Source organism: Nomascus leucogenys, chromosome 19 (assembly GCF_006542625.1).
Source record: "Nomascus leucogenys isolate Asia chromosome 19, Asia_NLE_v1, whole genome shotgun sequence".
In the NCBI taxonomy this organism is placed as follows: domain Eukaryota; kingdom Metazoa; phylum Chordata; class Mammalia; order Primates; family Hylobatidae; genus Nomascus; species Nomascus leucogenys.
Genome location: NC_044399.1, coordinates 49930113 through 49947957, shown reverse-complemented (window position 1 = coordinate 49947957; position 17845 = coordinate 49930113). Strand labels below are relative to the sequence as shown.

General features: G+C 37.1%; 1 protein-coding gene across 2 annotated transcripts in view; it reads right to left on the bottom strand.

The window, feature by feature from the left end:
* The window catches only part of STRN (striatin), a 127372-nt gene that overhangs the window by 37139 nt on the left and 72388 nt on the right, over nucleotides 1-17845 (bottom strand). The window contains exons 7-11 of one of the 2 annotated variants that reach the window (XM_030800705.1): nucleotides 17199-17334; nucleotides 9905-10015; nucleotides 7422-7508; nucleotides 6839-6982; nucleotides 813-949 (exon numbers count right to left, since the gene is read on the bottom strand). In XM_030800705.1, the coding sequence (XP_030656565.1) occupies nucleotides 813-949; nucleotides 6839-6982; nucleotides 7422-7508; nucleotides 9905-10015; nucleotides 17199-17334 (615 nt within the window). The remainder of the gene's footprint in view (nucleotides 1-812; nucleotides 950-6838; nucleotides 6983-7421; nucleotides 7509-9904; nucleotides 10016-17198; nucleotides 17335-17845) is intronic. The other variant, XM_030800706.1, reaches the window with a different exon arrangement.

The window sequence follows — 17845 nt, the reverse complement described above, 5'->3', positions numbered from 1 at the left end:
GAATTAAGTAAATGTATGCCCAAAGGTACAAAGATTTCAATTTTGGTCCAAATCTCTGATGGGTCAGCCTTAACATCTGGAAAGCACACTGTATACATCCATGCCTACTAATAATTAAAATCTCTTCTCAACAGGATATTGACTAGTGTACTAAAGAAGCAAGGCAAATATTGTTTAGGTAGGCATTAATTACAACTAATTGCTGGTGCCCTAAGAAAGAAAACAAAATCCAAATTTGGTAATGGAAAAACGAATTATTTCCCTTATCAAAAAGCAATAAACAAATCATACTAAATTATGGATTTAGGTAAAGCCCAAAATTTTAATCTCTAGGTTATGGAAAAATGTTAGTTTTTCTTTATGTATCTTTCAAAGTTTGCAATGAAAACTGAACCAAGTTCTATACTTGTAAAGAAGTTTTACCATTGCCTTCATTTTCTATAAAATCAACTTTTTATTTTATTTTACTTTCTTGAGATGGAATCTCACTCTGTTGCACAGGCTGGAGTGTAGTGGTGCAATCTTGGCTCACTGAAACCTCTGCCTCCTGGGCTCAAGCAATTCTCCTGCTTTAGCCTCCCGAGTAGCTGGGATTATAGGCACCTGCCGCCATGCCTGGCTACTTTTTTGTATTTTCTGTAGAGACAGCATTTCTCCACATTGGCCAGGCTGGTTTTGAACTCCTGACCTCCAGTGATCTGCCCGCCTCGGCCTCCCAAAGTGCTGGATTACAGGCGTGAGCCACCGCACCCAGCCCAAGTTTTTATTTTTAAAAACCAAGTAAACACATCAAAAACAAAACTACTACTTACATCGTAAGTTAGTGAGTCTGCTTCATTGGCCACCGTAAGGCCTGCTAGTTCTCCAAGTCCCAGTTCACTTTCAAGGGCTTCATCTGCTCCCATGATGAATGACTTTCCAGAAGAAGGAGGAAATGTCAATGCTTCCACTGAAGAGGGAAGACAAAGGAAACATTAAAAAATCTCTAAGGAGCCAACATTTAGTCTCATTTGCTTGCATCAAATTTCTTGTAAGTGCACATATACACTTAATTGTTTTTAAATGCTTTTAAACACAATAAAATTCAGTGAGCAGAAAATCCTAATAATTTATTGCTTTTTCCATATCTTAACCACAGGTAAAGGCATCAACTAATTAGAAAAGTAAAACATGAAACAAATCTAAGAATCCACTGTCCTTTCCTTTTCACTATATAGAAAAATAATGACTATAGGAAAGTAAGTTTTCCTCATTTGGTATTTCATGTTAATTACCTAAACAATTTCTATTAATTACTAAATATATGTAACAAGTACTGGTCTCATTCAAAATATAATTCATTAATTTTATAACCTAGAATTTCAAATGAAAATGGGTCAAACTCTAAAATGTGCCTATTTATGTGACAAAATCAATATATGGTGTTACAAGTCAGGATTACCTCTGCTGGGCAGGAGAGGGGTACTGATTAAAGAAAGGAAGCAACAACAGGACTTCCAGGGCCCTGGTAATGTTCTACTTGTTGATCTAAGGGGTGGTGACATGGAAGGGTAATAATTTTATCTTGATGACAATTCACTGAGCTGTACCCTTATGATATCAGCACTTTTCTGTAGGAATATTATAGTTCATCTAAAAATGTTTACTTCAGATTATATTTTTTATTTCTTTCTTTTTTTATGTTTTTTTTCTGAGACAGAGTCTCGCTCTGTCACCCAGGCTGGAGTGCAGTGGTGACATCTTGGCTCACTGCAACCTCCACCTCCTGGGTTCAAGAAATTCTCCTGCCTCAGCCTCCCGAGTAGCTGGGATTACAGGTGCGTGCCACCACACCTGGCTAATTTTTGTATTTTTAGTAGAGACGGGGTTTCACCATGTTGGCTGGGCTGGTCGTGAACTCCTGACCTCAAGTGATCCACCTGCTTTGGCCTCCCAAAGTGCTGGGATTACAGGTGTGAGCCACTACACCCAGTAAAGAAAATTTTTTATTTATTTGTTTTTTTGTTTTTTAGATGGAGTCATGCTCTGTGGCCCAGGCTGGAGTGCAATGGCATGATCTCAGCTTACTGCAACCTCCGCCTCCTGGGTTCAAGCAATTCTCCTACCTCAGCCTCCCAAGTAGCTGGGATAACAGGCACCTGCCACCATGCCTGGCTAATTTTTGTATTTTTAGTGGAGACGGGGTTTCCCCATGTTGACCAGGCTGATCTCAAATTCTGATCTGAGGTGATCCACCCGCCTTGGCCTCCCAAAGTGCTGGGGATACAGGCGTGAGCCACTGCGCCCAGCGAGAAAATTTTTTTAAATGTCCACTGGAACACTTTCATTAGCTGTGAACTGTGCTTCAAAGATGTCAGTTTTACTTTGTGAATAACCTGAAATATCCTATTTGTAACATTTTGAACATAACAATCCAATTCCTTCAACAACCATCATAGAAAAATCAGTTAAAAGCAAAATGTCAAATTAAAATAATGATTTTAATTTGGTCAATAACAAAATGTCACTCTTTATAAATGCAAATTGTTCTGACAAACGTCAGAGATGGTCTTTGAGTAGTTTCCTAGAGGTGGTTACATATGACAAACATTTGTGAGTCAATAAGATGAATTTAGTAGTTCAAACCCTAGCTGCTAAAGGGGTAAATTAATTTTCTTAAAAGAAACAAGTCAACTGTATTGACTAGTGCATGTACAAGACATTTTTCAGTTTTATATTCAATCATGTCTAATAATAAATACTCATTTAATAAATGAAAGAATTGGCCAGGCTCGGAGGCTCATGCCTCTAATCTTAGTGTTTTGGGATACCAAGGTGAGAGGACCCTTTGGGGCCAGGCGTCTGAGACCAGCCTGGGCGACAGGGCGAGACCCCTATCTCTTAAAAAAAAAAAAAAAATCTGAGACAGGGGTGTCACTCTGTCACCCAGGCTGGAGTGCAGTGGTATGATCTCAGCTCACTGCAACGTATGCCTCCCAGGTTCAGCAAATTCTCCTGTCTCAGCCTCCCAAGTAGCTGAGATTACAGGCACCTGCCACCATGCGTGGCTAATTTTTGTATTTTTAGTTGAGATGGGGTTTTGCCACGTTGGCCAGGCTGGTCTCAAACTCCTGACCTCAAGCGATCCGCCCGCCTTGGCCTCCCAAAGTGTAGCGATTACAGGCGTAAGCCATCATGCCTGGCCTCTACAAAATTTTTTTTAACAATTAACCAAGCACGGTGGTGCATGCCTCTAGTCCTAGCTACTTGGAAGGCTTGAGGCAGGAGGATCTCTTGAGCCCAGGAGTTTGAGGCTACAGTGAGCTATGACTGCACCACTGCACTCCAACCTAGGCGACAGAGCAAGACCATGTCTTCAAAAAAAAATTTAAAAATAGTTACTTGCTTTTAAAAACAGTAGTGACAAACTCTTAAAATCCTCATCAGAACAAAACAGAGCATAAATTAAGACATTATCAAACCACCATACAATACAGTAGCAAAAATAAACACAGGTTTTACCCAGAATACCATATATCATCCGAGAAGTTCAAACAACTCTAAACATTTACTAATGAAGAATAAGAATTGTTTAAGTTAGAACAGCAATTTTCAGGTCAAAAATATCAACTGAATGACTCATGTGAGACTATGATGGGAGGCCTTCAGCCAGGTGTTTTTTGTTTGATTTGTTCTCATTTCTAACATTTCCAGATAACTTTGTTCAGGTGTAAAAGACTAAGATTACTAGGATAGACCATATACATTATGTAAGCTAATTCTAACTACTGCTCTACAAATGGCCAAGTAAAACCTGAAAACAAAGAAGATAACATACTCCTTCCTTACATACCAGTGGACAGCCAGGACACTCCAGGACTGAAGAGGGAGAGCAGTAATAAGCATCACTGTTACCTGATTGTTCCTAAGGAGCCTTAGAACTTAAGACTATAGGTCACATTTCCATCTGGCAACTAAACTTTCCTAGCCCTAATCAGCTTTTACCAAAAAACAAAACAAAACAAAACAAAACAAAACCTTGTGCCTTTTAAGTGTGACACTGCCTTCTGATTTTTTTTTTTTTTTTAAGACAGAATCTCACTCTGTCACCCAGACTGGAGTGCAGTGGTGTGATGTCAGCTCACTGCAACCTCCGCCTCCTGGGTTCAAGTGATTCTCCTGCCTCAGCCTCCCAAGTAGCTGGGACTACAGGCACACGCCACCATGTCCAGCTAATTTTTGTATTTTTATTTGAGACAGGGTTTTGCCATGTTGGCCAGGCTGGTCTTGAATTTCTGGCCTCAAGTGATCTGCCCACCTCAGCCTTCCGAAGTGCTGGGATTACAGGCGTGAGCAACTAAACCGCACTCGGCCCTGCCTTCCGAATTATTAAAATAAAAATAAAGTAACGAAATTATAAAGCACGCACAGCGTATGAACGTTCTTTCTGAAAGCGGACTGAAGACCAAGAAGTACCAGTTATAGACAATTAAATATACAATCTATCTCTTAAATGTTTTTTCTATTTCCGAAAAACCTGCACTGAGGGGGAAGGCTTAGGACCACTGCTGCAGATAGTAAGTTAAACAAACATTCAATGCTTGAGTTTTAAAGTTCCTCACTATGTTTTTTATCAAGGACATCTTCTGTGGCTTACATAATGCTTTTGTACATCTGTCATTTAGTAAATAGTATATATCCTGCCTCTATTATTAGAATTCTGCATAATTCAAGTATGACCCCAGATGAAATCTGATAAACTTTTTGAATTACGAGAATAAGAGAAAAACTAACTTTTTTCCTTATCTAGACCTGATCTTGGGATAAATGCAACTGATTAGAAGTCTCATACCTATAATGTCAACAGAATGCATCTCCCAGTGATCAACATACCTACTGAGGACCATGACCTCACATCTGTAATTCAAAAGACATCAAATAAATTTCACACCTAGAGTGTGATGTGTTGATTCTTTGTATGGGTAATAAATTCCAAGTATGCTATAATTGACTCTAACAAATGATTAACCATGTACTGGTCAAAAATTTCACTGAAAAAGTATTCCAATCATGAAAATCTATATACATCTAAATCATATCAGTTTATGTCTCTCTAAAATGTAATTTATTAAAAAAAAGAAAAAAACATATGATTATGCTGTGGCTTTTTCTCAGGCTGTGTTGATCAATAAATAATAATTTGAAGAGAGTGCAAATATAGTATTTAAATTCAGGATTGATTTTTTTAAATAAGTATTTTAAAATATACATTAATCATAATTTTATGTCATGCTGAATTTTCACCTAATATAAATATTTGATTGCTTTAAGAGACAGGGTCTCACTATGTCATCCAGGCTGGAGTGCAGTAGCTATTCACTGACTCAATCATCACGCACTACAGTCTCCAACTCCTGAACTGGGGCTGGGCGCAGTGGCTCACGCCTGTAATCCCAGCACTTTGGGAGGTCGACGCAGTTGGATCACTTGAGCCCAGGAGTTTGAGATCAGCCTGAACAACATGGCAAAACCATGTCTCTACAAAAAACATACAAAAAATTATCTGGGCATGGTGGCATGTGCCTATAGTCCTAGCTACTCAGGAGGCTGAGGTGGAAGTATCACCTGAGCCTGAGAGGTCAAGGCTGTGGTGAGCTGTGATTATGCCATTGCACTCTAACCTGAGTGACAGAGTGACAGCCTGTCTCCAAAAACAAACAAAAAACAAAACAAACCTCCTGGACTCAAGTGATCCTCCCACCTCAGCCTCCCAAGGAACCACCAGGCTCAGCTTAAATATGTACTTTAAAATCAATTTCCACATACAAGCATTTTACATATTTATAAATAGATAAATCAGACCTTGTGTCTAAAAGAAAGAACTGTATTTATATACCATAAGATTACACTGCAAAAGACTAAAAAAGCTTAAATATTCAAAAGGAAAAGTTTCATATCAAGTCTACAATATACAATCTTAAAATTATGATTATGAAAATCATTTGTATGATTTTAAGAACACAAAATAGAATTATTATACATGATGTAGAATAATGCATATTTTTATATAGGTATATTCTATACCTGTATAAAAAGTATATACATGTGAGGCCAGGCATGGTGGCTCATGCCTGTAATCCCAGCACTTTGGGAGCCCAAGGTGGGCAGATCACTTGAGGTCAGGAATTCGAGGCCAGCCTGGCCAACATGGCAAAACCCCGTCTCTACTAAAAATACAAAAAAATTAGCTAGGCTTGGTGGCAGGTGCCTGTAATCCCAGCTACTCAGGAGGCTAAGGCAAGAGAATCACTTGAACCTGGGAGGTGGAGATTGTAGTGAGCCAAGGTCGTGCCACTGCACTCCAGCCTGGGTGACAGAGCGAGACTCCATTTCAAAAAACAAAAAAAAAAGTATACACATGTGAACCAAGACTGAAAGGGAACAAGTTAAAATAGCAGAATATGTGACTAGACTTTTAGGTGACTTTATCCCCTTTTTCAATTATCATTAATAAATTGCTTAAATATTTCAAAGTAAACATTTACTACCGATTTGTAGACTGTTAATTTTCCCAATGTTGGAATGGTATATATAGGGCCATGGGCATCAGTGGGGCCAGCAGATACTTTAAACCAGAATTTAGGGTTGGTTTTTAAGTGTATGCACCTTCTCAAGTCTTGAAGATTGAAGTTGGAATCAAACTCCCTTGAATGTAAGAAAGCTTGCATTTGGGGAAAACTATGCAGATCAAACATCTGCAGAATAAAATTCTCTCTGATAGGAGAGGCCTTTCTAATGAATGAATTTAAAGATACACATCCAAGTGAATTTTGTGCTCCAGAGTATCTTAAATACTTACCTTCATCTGCCCTATTAATTTCATGTTCAGGAAGCCTGGAGCTGCTGGGTCTGGAAGGTGAACCCACAGACGGCTGCAATGAAGGAAGTTCATCAACATCTCTCAAATTAGCAAGCATATCTTGTAGTTTTGACCTATTGGGCCCTAGCCAAAAAAAGGTGGGGTGGGAGGAGACAAAAAAGAGAAAAGAGAATTATCCAACTGCATCAAAATGGCATTATAAGCCTTATTTTCCATCCGTAAATATTTACCTTTAAAAATATTCTACTAGATTAGTAAGAATTATTTTCAAGTTTTCAAATTATTGTAAAAGTTTATTTCTTGAATTATACTTTTTAAATTAAGCAAATGGGATATCACTATTTACATAAAAAAGAATGCTCGTGTCCAGTTAGACCATGAAAAATAACATTCTTTAACCACTGAATATTGCTCTAAATGCAGCCAGATACAGATTGTGAGCCTACTGTGCACTGAATTAAACAATAACATCCCTGTTTGTTTAAATTAAGTTGCATTAATTGCCTTACATCCTGAAGCTATGGTACCCGAGGTGAAGTCTCATGCCCTACTGATTACTTACCTAAACTTTGATTCTTCATTCTCCCACATCCCTGTTTTGACTGTTTTATATAGGATAGAGGCTGAAACAGATCTTCAGTAGTTTTTCCTGTTATAAGTTTAATTAAGAATGGGAAAATCTTACCCAAAGTCTGTTATGGTTTGTTCCTATACCAGCAAAGAATACAATTATTTTTAAGCAATTTTAACTAATGCCTAGAAATGTATTTCAAGATGGTATGATTGGAGTACAGATTTGACTGGAAATATCTCTACTAGACCACACTGAAAAAGACTCAAACTTTTCCAGTGAGTACTAGTTCAATTAAAAAAAAAAAACTTTATGGTGGTTTATAAGTTAATGCTTTATATATCAATTCAAAGCATGGCTTCAGTTCTATTTTTATCCTAAGTCTTTACTTGTTCCTAGACTGCTATTTTATCAAGATAATATGAACTGAAGACATTAAACAAAATGTGCTGAAATGTGTAGTCCCTCTCTCTTCAATGAAAGGTGTTAAAATTTCTCCCTTACAGTGTCATTTTTCTTCACCATACTAAAAAAACCATGTGCTAGATGTCTGAACACACTGTAATCCCCGGATTTAAGAAATCCAATTGCTTCTATTAGTAGGAATATTGTTCCAGTCAAATGGTGCAGTTTCAGTTAAGTGCTAAATTCCAACTACAGCAATGCCTTTATATTTGACAAGAACTGAATAATCAATGGAAAAGTAGATGGATTGTGCGTAAGTCCTGTTACCTTTCCAACTAAAGGATCTTTTATATTTCAGGACATTCATTTTTGTAGCATAATGACCTAAAGAAATATATCAACACTAAGTTAATCTGGAAATTATTTCTCACATATGACATTCTTTTTTTTTTGAGACGGAGTCTCTCTTTTTCACCTAGGCTGGAGTGCAGTGGGGCAATCTCGGCTCACTGCAAGCTCCGCTTCCCGGGTTCACGCCATTCTCCTGCCTCAGCCTCTCCGAGTAGCTGGGACTACAGGCGCCCGCCACCACGCCCGGCTAATTTTTTTGTATTTTTAGTAGACGGGGTTTCACCGTGGTCTCGATCTCCTGACCTCGTGATCCGCCTGCCTCGGCCTCCCAAAGTGCTGGGATTACAAGCGTGAGCCACCGCGCCCAGCCGACATTCAAACTTTCCTCAAAATTTCAGTTTAACTGGTTTTTTGTCATGACTCTCAAAAGCCATGACAAATCATCTCCCTATGCTTGTTAAGATTAAATTGTCTATCAGTAAGTATATTTGGCTAAAAGGTATGAAATGTGCTTATGTTTTAATATTAATCTTTCTCATTCTGATTTAATCTATATTGAGATAGCATTAAACAACATCTCTCATTATGTAATGGTTTAACATCAATAACAGACACCGACTTTTTATCAAATCAAGCTAAATGCCTGTAAATTCTAAAATATTTTAAATAAAGGTTTAAATGCTTTTAAGTAATAAAGTTTAAAAGAATGTCCTAACAGGAATGACTGGTCTTTAATAAGCTTTAGCATCACTACAGAGAGAGAAAAAGAAAAAGCATACCTTTCCAGTCTTTTGCAACTTTAAAATACATTTCTCGCTAAGTTAGATTTTAATCTCACTTTATACTACCTTAGTATCTCAAATAATCAAATTCCTATTACCATAAAAAGGAGGCCCATATTGTCAATGAGGGTAGAAACACAAGGAGGTAATTTAGCCTTGTTCCCCTAAGAAGATGATTTAAGACTGTTTTCAGGAATGGTTTGCAAGGTTTTGAATTTCCATTTTACATTCTTAACTAGATCCATTGCTAAACAATTTGCATAATGAAATAATTAAACATATATGATTCACAGGGCTAGAAATTTCCTTTTGGATTTTGTTTTTGATGTGGCACATATTAAAAAGAAAAAAAGTCATTGGTAATAATGTTATAAATAAAATTGGCCAAAAATGTTTAAATAGAAAATAAATATTTTTAGAAGTTATATATTTGACTCTGTGCCCTGTATAGCATATAGTGGTATAAGCAAATGAATTGCATGTTATGAACACATAGAATATTCAGGGGTAGAAATTAACTTTCTTTCTGCCACCAATGTGTATAAGAAATAATTCTGGTGGACTGCCAGAGGGTCACACTAAATGAGTTATAAATTGTCACTGAAAAAGAAAAACATTGTTATAATTAAGCATAAGTACTTTTAAAAACCAAATTATCACTGTGTTTGAATACATAGCCCAACACTCATGAGGCTCTGGATTTATTATTGGGATATAGTATACATGATTCCATAAGTACATGTGGGTTGTTTTCTTTTAAGTTCATAATTAAATAACTAATCATTTAATTTCAACCCCTGAGAGCAGGTGAAAAGGAAAGAGGTCAGGAGCAGAAATGAAAAAGAGTAAGTAGTTTTAGGAAAACATTGAAAAAAAAAACTGGGGGATGTAAAGAGGCAAGATATATGATTTACAGATACAATGTTTTCCACTTACTCTTCACCCCCTTTTTCCCCTTTCTCTCCTTTTTGTATTGTTCCTTGAGTTTGGTAATTACTCCCTGGTCCACATTCCAGGCTTCAGGCATGAGACACTGGTCTTCCTTTTCTAAACAGAGTGAAACAAATGAAACAGCCTTTTTCAATAAAATATTGAACACTCTGAGTCAGTATGTCTAAATGACATAACAACCATTTTCTTTATAGTATCACTAACTTAAAGTCAGTTTATTCATTATATACATATGTCACACAAAAAAATATAATCACTAAGAAGAAATGATCAGTGCAATTTCCTAGAATCAGTTTCTCTTGAAAGACACACACACACACACACACACACAAACACACACACATACATACACCTGGAAGATTTTAGTGAATTTTAGTAAATTAAGGCCACTATACAATCAAGAACTTCTTGGCCAGCTGGGGTGGCTCACACCTGTAATTCCAGCACTTTAGGAGGCCGAGGCAGGTGGATCACATGAGGTCAGGAGTTCAAGACCAGCCTGACCAACATGGTGAAACCCCATTTCTAGTTAAAAAAAAAAAAAAAAAAAAAAAAAACAAAATTAGCCAGGCATGGTATCTCATGCCTGTAATCCCAGCTACTTGGGAAGCTGAGGCAGGAGACTCGCCTGAACCCGGGAGGCGGAGGTTGCAATGAGCCAAAATTGTGCCACTGCACTCCCGCCTGGGCAACAAGAGCAAAACTCTGTCTCAAAAAAAAAACAACAAAAAACAGAACTTCTCGTTTTCAGAATTCCACTAGGGCTAACGCAAAAAGACACTTTGTATTAATTTATGTGATGAGAGAAAATTATTATTTAGGGATTGTACAAATTTATGTGATGAGAGAAAATTATTATTTAGGGATTGTATAAAATAAACTCCAATGATCTTTTAAAGAATTTTATATTTTTGCCATGTGTTCATTGATAAGTGACAATTTTTATTTTACAGGATTAATACACAGCATTTGTTAAAACTTATTAATCAACCTTCATTTAAAATTTACAACTTAAATGATGTTAGTTTATAAATTCTTAAAACAGGAAACTGAGCTTCTAGTAGTAAAGAAAATCAATAATCAATTGTCACTATTTCAAGAAGAAAATTTAAAGACTATGCTATGTATTTATATTTACTATAAAACAATGTAAATACTATATAATGCTATGTAAATGTTAACTCAGAATGCTAGCTTGAACTCAAGACTGATATATCCAACTGTTCATTCTACATTTCCATTAGGAAGTCTAACAGATACCTCCAAGCAAACATACAAAACCAAACACCCAACCTCTCTCCCCATCCAATCTGTTCCATCCAAAGGGTTCCCCACCTTATTTGATGACAATTCCATACATGCACTTGCTCAGAGCAAAACCCATTCTTTCCCACTCCACATTAAATATATCAGAGAAAACTATTTTCTCTATCTTCACAAATATTCAGAACCTGGCTTCTCAACACATCTACTACTACTCTGACCACTATGATCTCTTGCTAGGATTACTGCAATAATTGTTCCCCCTTCCCCAAGTCTATTATCAACACTGGTTTCCCTGTGTAGTCTATTCTCAATGTAGCAGCCAGAGATGGTTTAAAAATAAAAGATCATGTCACCCTTCTTGCTCAAATCCCTCCCATGGCTCCCCATCTCACCACTGGTCTACATGGCCCAACATGATCTGGTCATTTCTTACTACATTCTCCCTAGAATCACTCTGCTCTAGCCACTCTGGCTCCCTTAAATTTCTCAGGCATGCCAGGGATGCTGCTACCTTAGGGCATTTGTGCTGGCTTTCTTCTTCCTGAACACTTCTTCCCCAGATGGCCAATTCCCTCATTACGTCTTTTACTCAGTTGTTACCTTCTCAATGGGGCTTATCATGGCCACTATATTTTATGGGTTTTTAATTTATATATACATATGTGTGTGTGTGTATTTACTTATTTATCCATTTATTTTTGAGGCAGAATCTCATTCTATCAAACCAGCTGGGGCGCACTGTCACAATCTCAACTAACTGCAGCCTTGACCTCCTGGGCTCAAGCAATCCTCTCACCTCTGCCCCGCAAGTGGCTGGGACAACAGGTGTGTATCAGCACGCCCGGCTAATTTTTAAAAAACTTTTTGTAGAGATGAGGTCTCACTATGTTGCCCAGGCTGGTCTCAAACTCCTAGGCTCAAGCAGTCTTCCCACCTCAGCTTCCCAAAGTGCTGGGATTACAGGCATGAGCCACTGCACCCAGCTAACCACTCTATTTTGAATTGTAACCTGCCTTTTCCACCCCACACTGACCCCAGCTCTATCTCCCTTACTCTGTACTTTTTCTACTTTCCATAGCATTTATCACCTTCTGACATACTATATCCTCTTACTTGAATGTAAGCACCAGAAGAATAAGGATCTTCACCTAGAAAACCCAGCAAATAGAAGGCACTTGATCAATATTTGTTGAATGAATGATCCGAGTAAACCAAAGTGAATCATAATAAACAGAAATCTGTTTTTAACAATTTGAGTTTCAATCCAGTTTAGAAAACTGTTTCCTGGGCCTCTGAATATAATACTATTAAAAATCACTTTAAACAACATTTTTATATACTTAACTATAATCTATCAATAGGAGAAACATTATTTTCCCAGAAAGACATAACAATTAAAAATGTTAATTTTCATCAATTAGGTCTTATAATAAATTAAACTAGATGGCTTTTGGGTCCCCAGAATGTCTTCAGGTTTTTGAAGTTAAAATGTAGCCTTATAATCTTACTAGACTCATAAAAACAATAGCAATCATGGAAGATGTATGGTAAAATCTTTTTGCTTGCCAGAATCTAACCAGATTCTCAACCTAAGCATATTCCTCTTTTTTTGGGGGGTGGGAGGGGTGGGTAGAGTAGAAGAGAGTTGGAGAGAACCCTTAAAATGGTTTAAATGTTCACTCAATTAGACAAGATCTGCAATCTAGTTTTGTTCATTTGTTAAAAGTGAACCCTTTGAATCTGAATTATAAAATCCTAAAACATACAGGTCAAACTACTGGTAAAGAAACGTCCAGGGAACTGAAAGATTCCATTTACTCATGCTCACTAACAGAGCTATCCAGCACACTACTAAAGAAGGAGACAACTCAGTTGTGAGAACAGTCACGCATGTGACTCATGTAACAGGCTAGGTAAAATGTACACACATGTATCATATAATACACTGAGCTATGACTCATACGTTAAAGTAAAGGAAGTTACACAAGGAAGAGTGCAGCTGTCCTCAGAGAAAAACCAATCTCCAGTACCCTTGCAATATGATTCACAATTAAAATGACCAACTATATCTATGCAGATGTGTGATTCCTCAGAGAAAGACCTCAGTGTGGCACAGTAGATGCAGCTATGTTGGTGGACTTGCCTAAAATATGAGTAACTTGATACACAAGCTCAGTAGGGAATAAGGCAGAATAAAGGCCTGTTTCACTTTAACTTCCCCTTGGTTTCCAGACTTGTTTTCTTGAAAGAAAAGCCAGTCACTCGGTAGCCATTGTATTCTTCAATGACTAAATAAGTATCTTTTATTTACTACAAAAAAAGGAAAAGAAGTACCATTGGTACCATGACAGGGTCCCTGAAGGTAATGGCAAATTTACATGGTTTAAGTAAAGGCATATGAAAAATTTATTGTGTGCTATGGTTATAAAGTTACTATTGTCAATATTATCACTGCACCAGAAAACTTTTTTTTTTTTTGAGACAGAGTCTCGCTCTGTCGCCCAGGCTAGAGTGCAATGGCGCCATCTCGGCTCACTGCAACCTCTGCCTCCCAGGTTCAAGTGATTCTCCTGCCTCAGCCTCCTGAGTAGCTGGGATTTCAGGCACCCGCCCCAATGCCCAGCTAATTTTTGTATTTTTAGTAGAGATGGGGTTTCACCAGGTTGGCCAGGCTAGTCTCGAACTCCTGACCTCAGGTGATCCACTCGCCTCGGCCTCCTAAAGTGCTGGGATTACAGGCGTGAGCCACTGCGCCCGGCCCAGAAAACTATTTTTTAATGATTCTTGGGCAAATCAACCTACCAATCATTCTAGAAAGTAATTTTCAACTGAATACTAAGGGCAAGAAGAAGTCAGCTGGACTTAGAAGTATAATCAGTTTCTTTCTCTCATAGGAAGCTCCAACATAAATGCAAAATAATACACTACAGGTGACTATCCCTTACCCGAAATGCTTGGGACTAGAAGTATTTCGGATTTCAAATTATTTTGGATTTTGGAATATTTGTATTATACTGGTTCAGCACCCCCCAATCCAAAAATCCAAAATCCAAAATGCTCCAATGCATATTTTCTTTAAATATCATGTCAGTGCTCAAAAAGTTTCAGAATTTGGAGCATTTCAGATTTCGAATTTCACATCAGGGATAGACAGACAGCCTTACTTAAGTAACTTACTTAACACCTCAACAAGAAGAGTCATTAAAAGATTCAACAAATGGGCCGGGCCTGGTGGCTCATACCTGTAATCCCAGCGCTTTGGGAGGCCAAGGCAGGCAGATCATTTGAGGTCAGGAGTTCGAGACCAGCCTGACCAACATGGTGAAACCCTGTCTCTACTAAAATACAAAAAATTGCCGGGCGTGGTGGCAGGCGCCTGTAATCCCAGCTACTCTGGAGGCTGAGGCAGGGGAACTGATTGAATCCAGAAGGCGGAGATTACAGTGAGCCAAGATTGCACCACTGCACTCTAGCCTGGGCGACAGAGTGAGACTCTGTCGAAAAAAAAAAAAAAAGATTCAACAAATGCCCTTATTATAATGGTTTCTGATAAGTAAGTGGGGGTTGAAGACTCTCAAAAAAAAAAAAAAAAAAAGATTCAACAAATGCCCTTATTATAATGGTTTCTGATAAGTAAGTGGGGGTTGAAGACTCTCAAAAAAAAAAAAAAAAAAAAGATTCAACAAATGCCCTTATTATAATGGTTTCTGATAAATAAGGGGGGGGGGGCGTTGAAGTCTACTTTGAATGCAAGGCAGAAAAATTAGCAACATAACATAATATCTCTTCTAGACCTTCTGCTACTGGGATTGTTCAATATTTACAGAGGAAGAACATTTTCTTGAGGTAAGCACAAATCAGTTTTATTGTAAAATGTTTCAGATGAAAAAAAAACGTTACAAAAAATCTATTTTTGTTGTTAAAAACATTAGGAAACCTTTTCCTTGAACTTATCTAGGAGAGTTTTCTTATCAGTCACTACATATAATGACCAAGCAATCATGAAGGAGAAAAAAGTTCAACAAAATTTTTAAATGAATGACAGAAGGAAAAGGTATCTTACTTATTTTCATTTTGACTTTAGAACTTTTATTTTTCCTTCAGAGAAGAAATATACCCAAAAAATGGGGATTTAATTAGTATTTCTAATGTGTGTAACTAAAAATGTAAAAAAAGTTCTTCATTTTAAGCAAAACACACTAAGTAACATTTAGATAGAATTAATACCTGTGTTCCAGTTTTATAGCCTGTGTTCTAGTTCTTGAAGGTATATTAGAATCTGTATTTATCCTAAATAAATTAACATAGAAACAGAAAACCAAAAACTACATGTTCTCACTTATAACTGGGAGCTAAATAGTAGGTACTTACGGACATAAAGACGGCAACAAAGACACCGGGGACTACTAGAGGCAGGAGGCGGGGAGGGCAGTAAGGGCTGAAAAACCAACTGATAAGTAACGGTACTATGCTCAGTACATGGGTGACAGTATCACTTATACCCTGAACTGCATCATCAAGCAATATACCCAAGTAACAAACCTGCAAATGTACTCCCAAAACTGAAAGTTGAAAAAGAAAAAAACAAACAAAAAACAAAAAAATACTATTTATAAATAGGGTAATCTGTATAATTTGGGACATATATCTTTTTTATTGAGAAGAACACTCAATATTGAAAAGATAACAATTAGCTGCAAATTATTTACATATATATGAAACTAAAATCTAATCTTCAGTTATTCACACAACATGAAGAAATGATTTTAAAATTCATATGGAGAATTCAAGTTCGAACATCTGAAAGTCTGGACCCAAACCAACAGATCCCTATCCTCTTCTGGGAAGAACATAATATAAAACCTAACTTCAAAAAAGTAAATACAAGGCTGGGAGCAGTGGCTCATACTTGTAATCCCAGCATCTTGGAAGGCCGAGGCGGGCAGATTACCTGATGTCAGGAATTCGAGACCAGCCTGGCCAACATGGTGAAACCCTGTCACTACTAAAAATACAAAAAATTAGCAGGGCCTGGTGGCGCACACCTGTAGTCCCAGCTACTCAGGAGGCTGAGGCATGAGAATTGCTTGAACCTGGGAGGTGGAAGTTGCAGTGAGCCAGGATTACGCCACTGCACTCCAGCCTGGGTGACACAGTGAGACTTGGTATAAAAAAAAAAAAAAAAAAAAAAAAGTAAATATACTGCTGAGCTAGAAAGAAAAACAATGAAAACTTTCAGGTGCCAGTGATAAAGCATAAACATAGCAGATCCTGCTGCTGCAACTCAGTCCTGGCTATAAGCCTTAATGCCTGTATAAAAAGTCAATATACAACTCTATGTAAGATTTCTTTATATGTTACAGACAATTAAAAATGTAATTTCAATATGGCACTTTCAATAGCAAAAAAAAACCCTAAGAGTACTTTTAACAATTTATGCACAACATTTTTACAGGAAAAATTAAACGACCTTTTCTTTTCTTTTTGAGACGGAGTTTCTCCAAAATACTTCTTTTAACTCTTATTAGATGTTTAAAATATTTGATTTTTTAGAACATTTTGAGAAGAAAAATTCTATGCCTTTTACGAACTGTCAAATCTTAAACTACGATGAATGACTGACTACAATTTTTTAACTCATACTTCTTTTTGCGTGTAAGATGTCAGCAACGAGATCTCCAAAAATCCTCTAACTAAAGTGTCATAATCGATTTCCACAAAAATCTAGATTTGCAAGTTCTACTGTCTAAACAGAAAACAGAGAATATTCTATATAGTAATTCAAATTCTTTTCATACTGTATTGCTGTTTTTTTTTTCTTTTTAAATGAGGTAGTTATACAATGTTCCTTAAACATACATACACATTTACCCTGGATAAAGGGGGATAGTAGTAATAAGTTCACAGAATGCTCAATATTTCAACATTATAGTTAAGACGTTGCCCTCCTGGTAAAATATTAATTTCTTTTATTTACTTAACATCTCTGGTTGGATCCAGTATGCTTCCTTACCCCAGTCTGTTCCATCGCCTGCACTTCTAGATTCATTGTCTCCTTCCTCTGATGTAACCAAGAAGTCAAACTCCTTTAGAGCTTCTTTTGTATCTCGATCTTCACCGCTGTCAGGCAATGCTTTTTTCCTAACAATCTAATGAAAAAACATGCTAAATTAAATAAAGGAGATAGTTTCCCTTTACCACTGAATAAGAAAATTCAATTATTTTCTTTAGAAAGTGTACCTTTGTTGTGTTAAATAATTGTACTACCTCAGTGAAAATCACAGTTTTAAAAAAGATGTACATTATAAATTTTAAAGCAGTAATTTAAACTTTGCTCAACGGTATTATGGCTTGTTTAAGTAAAGTAATGGAACCACATACTGAAATGTAAGACATGTACTGAAACGACAGATAGATGATTTACAAGGTTCCCATAATTACTTCTACTGTCCTAACCTTGCATCAGTTTTCTCTAGTAGCTCTCCATGTATTTAATTTTTTCCCTAAAATGTTCATCTTTCAGAGTGCATCTAACTTAGATTTAACAACAAATTGGTAAAGGCTGTTATGGTTCATTTTTCTATATTTAGAAATAACTCTGGAATCGCCAGGCGCGGTGGCTCACGCTTGTAATCCCAGCACTTTGGGAGGCTGAGGTGG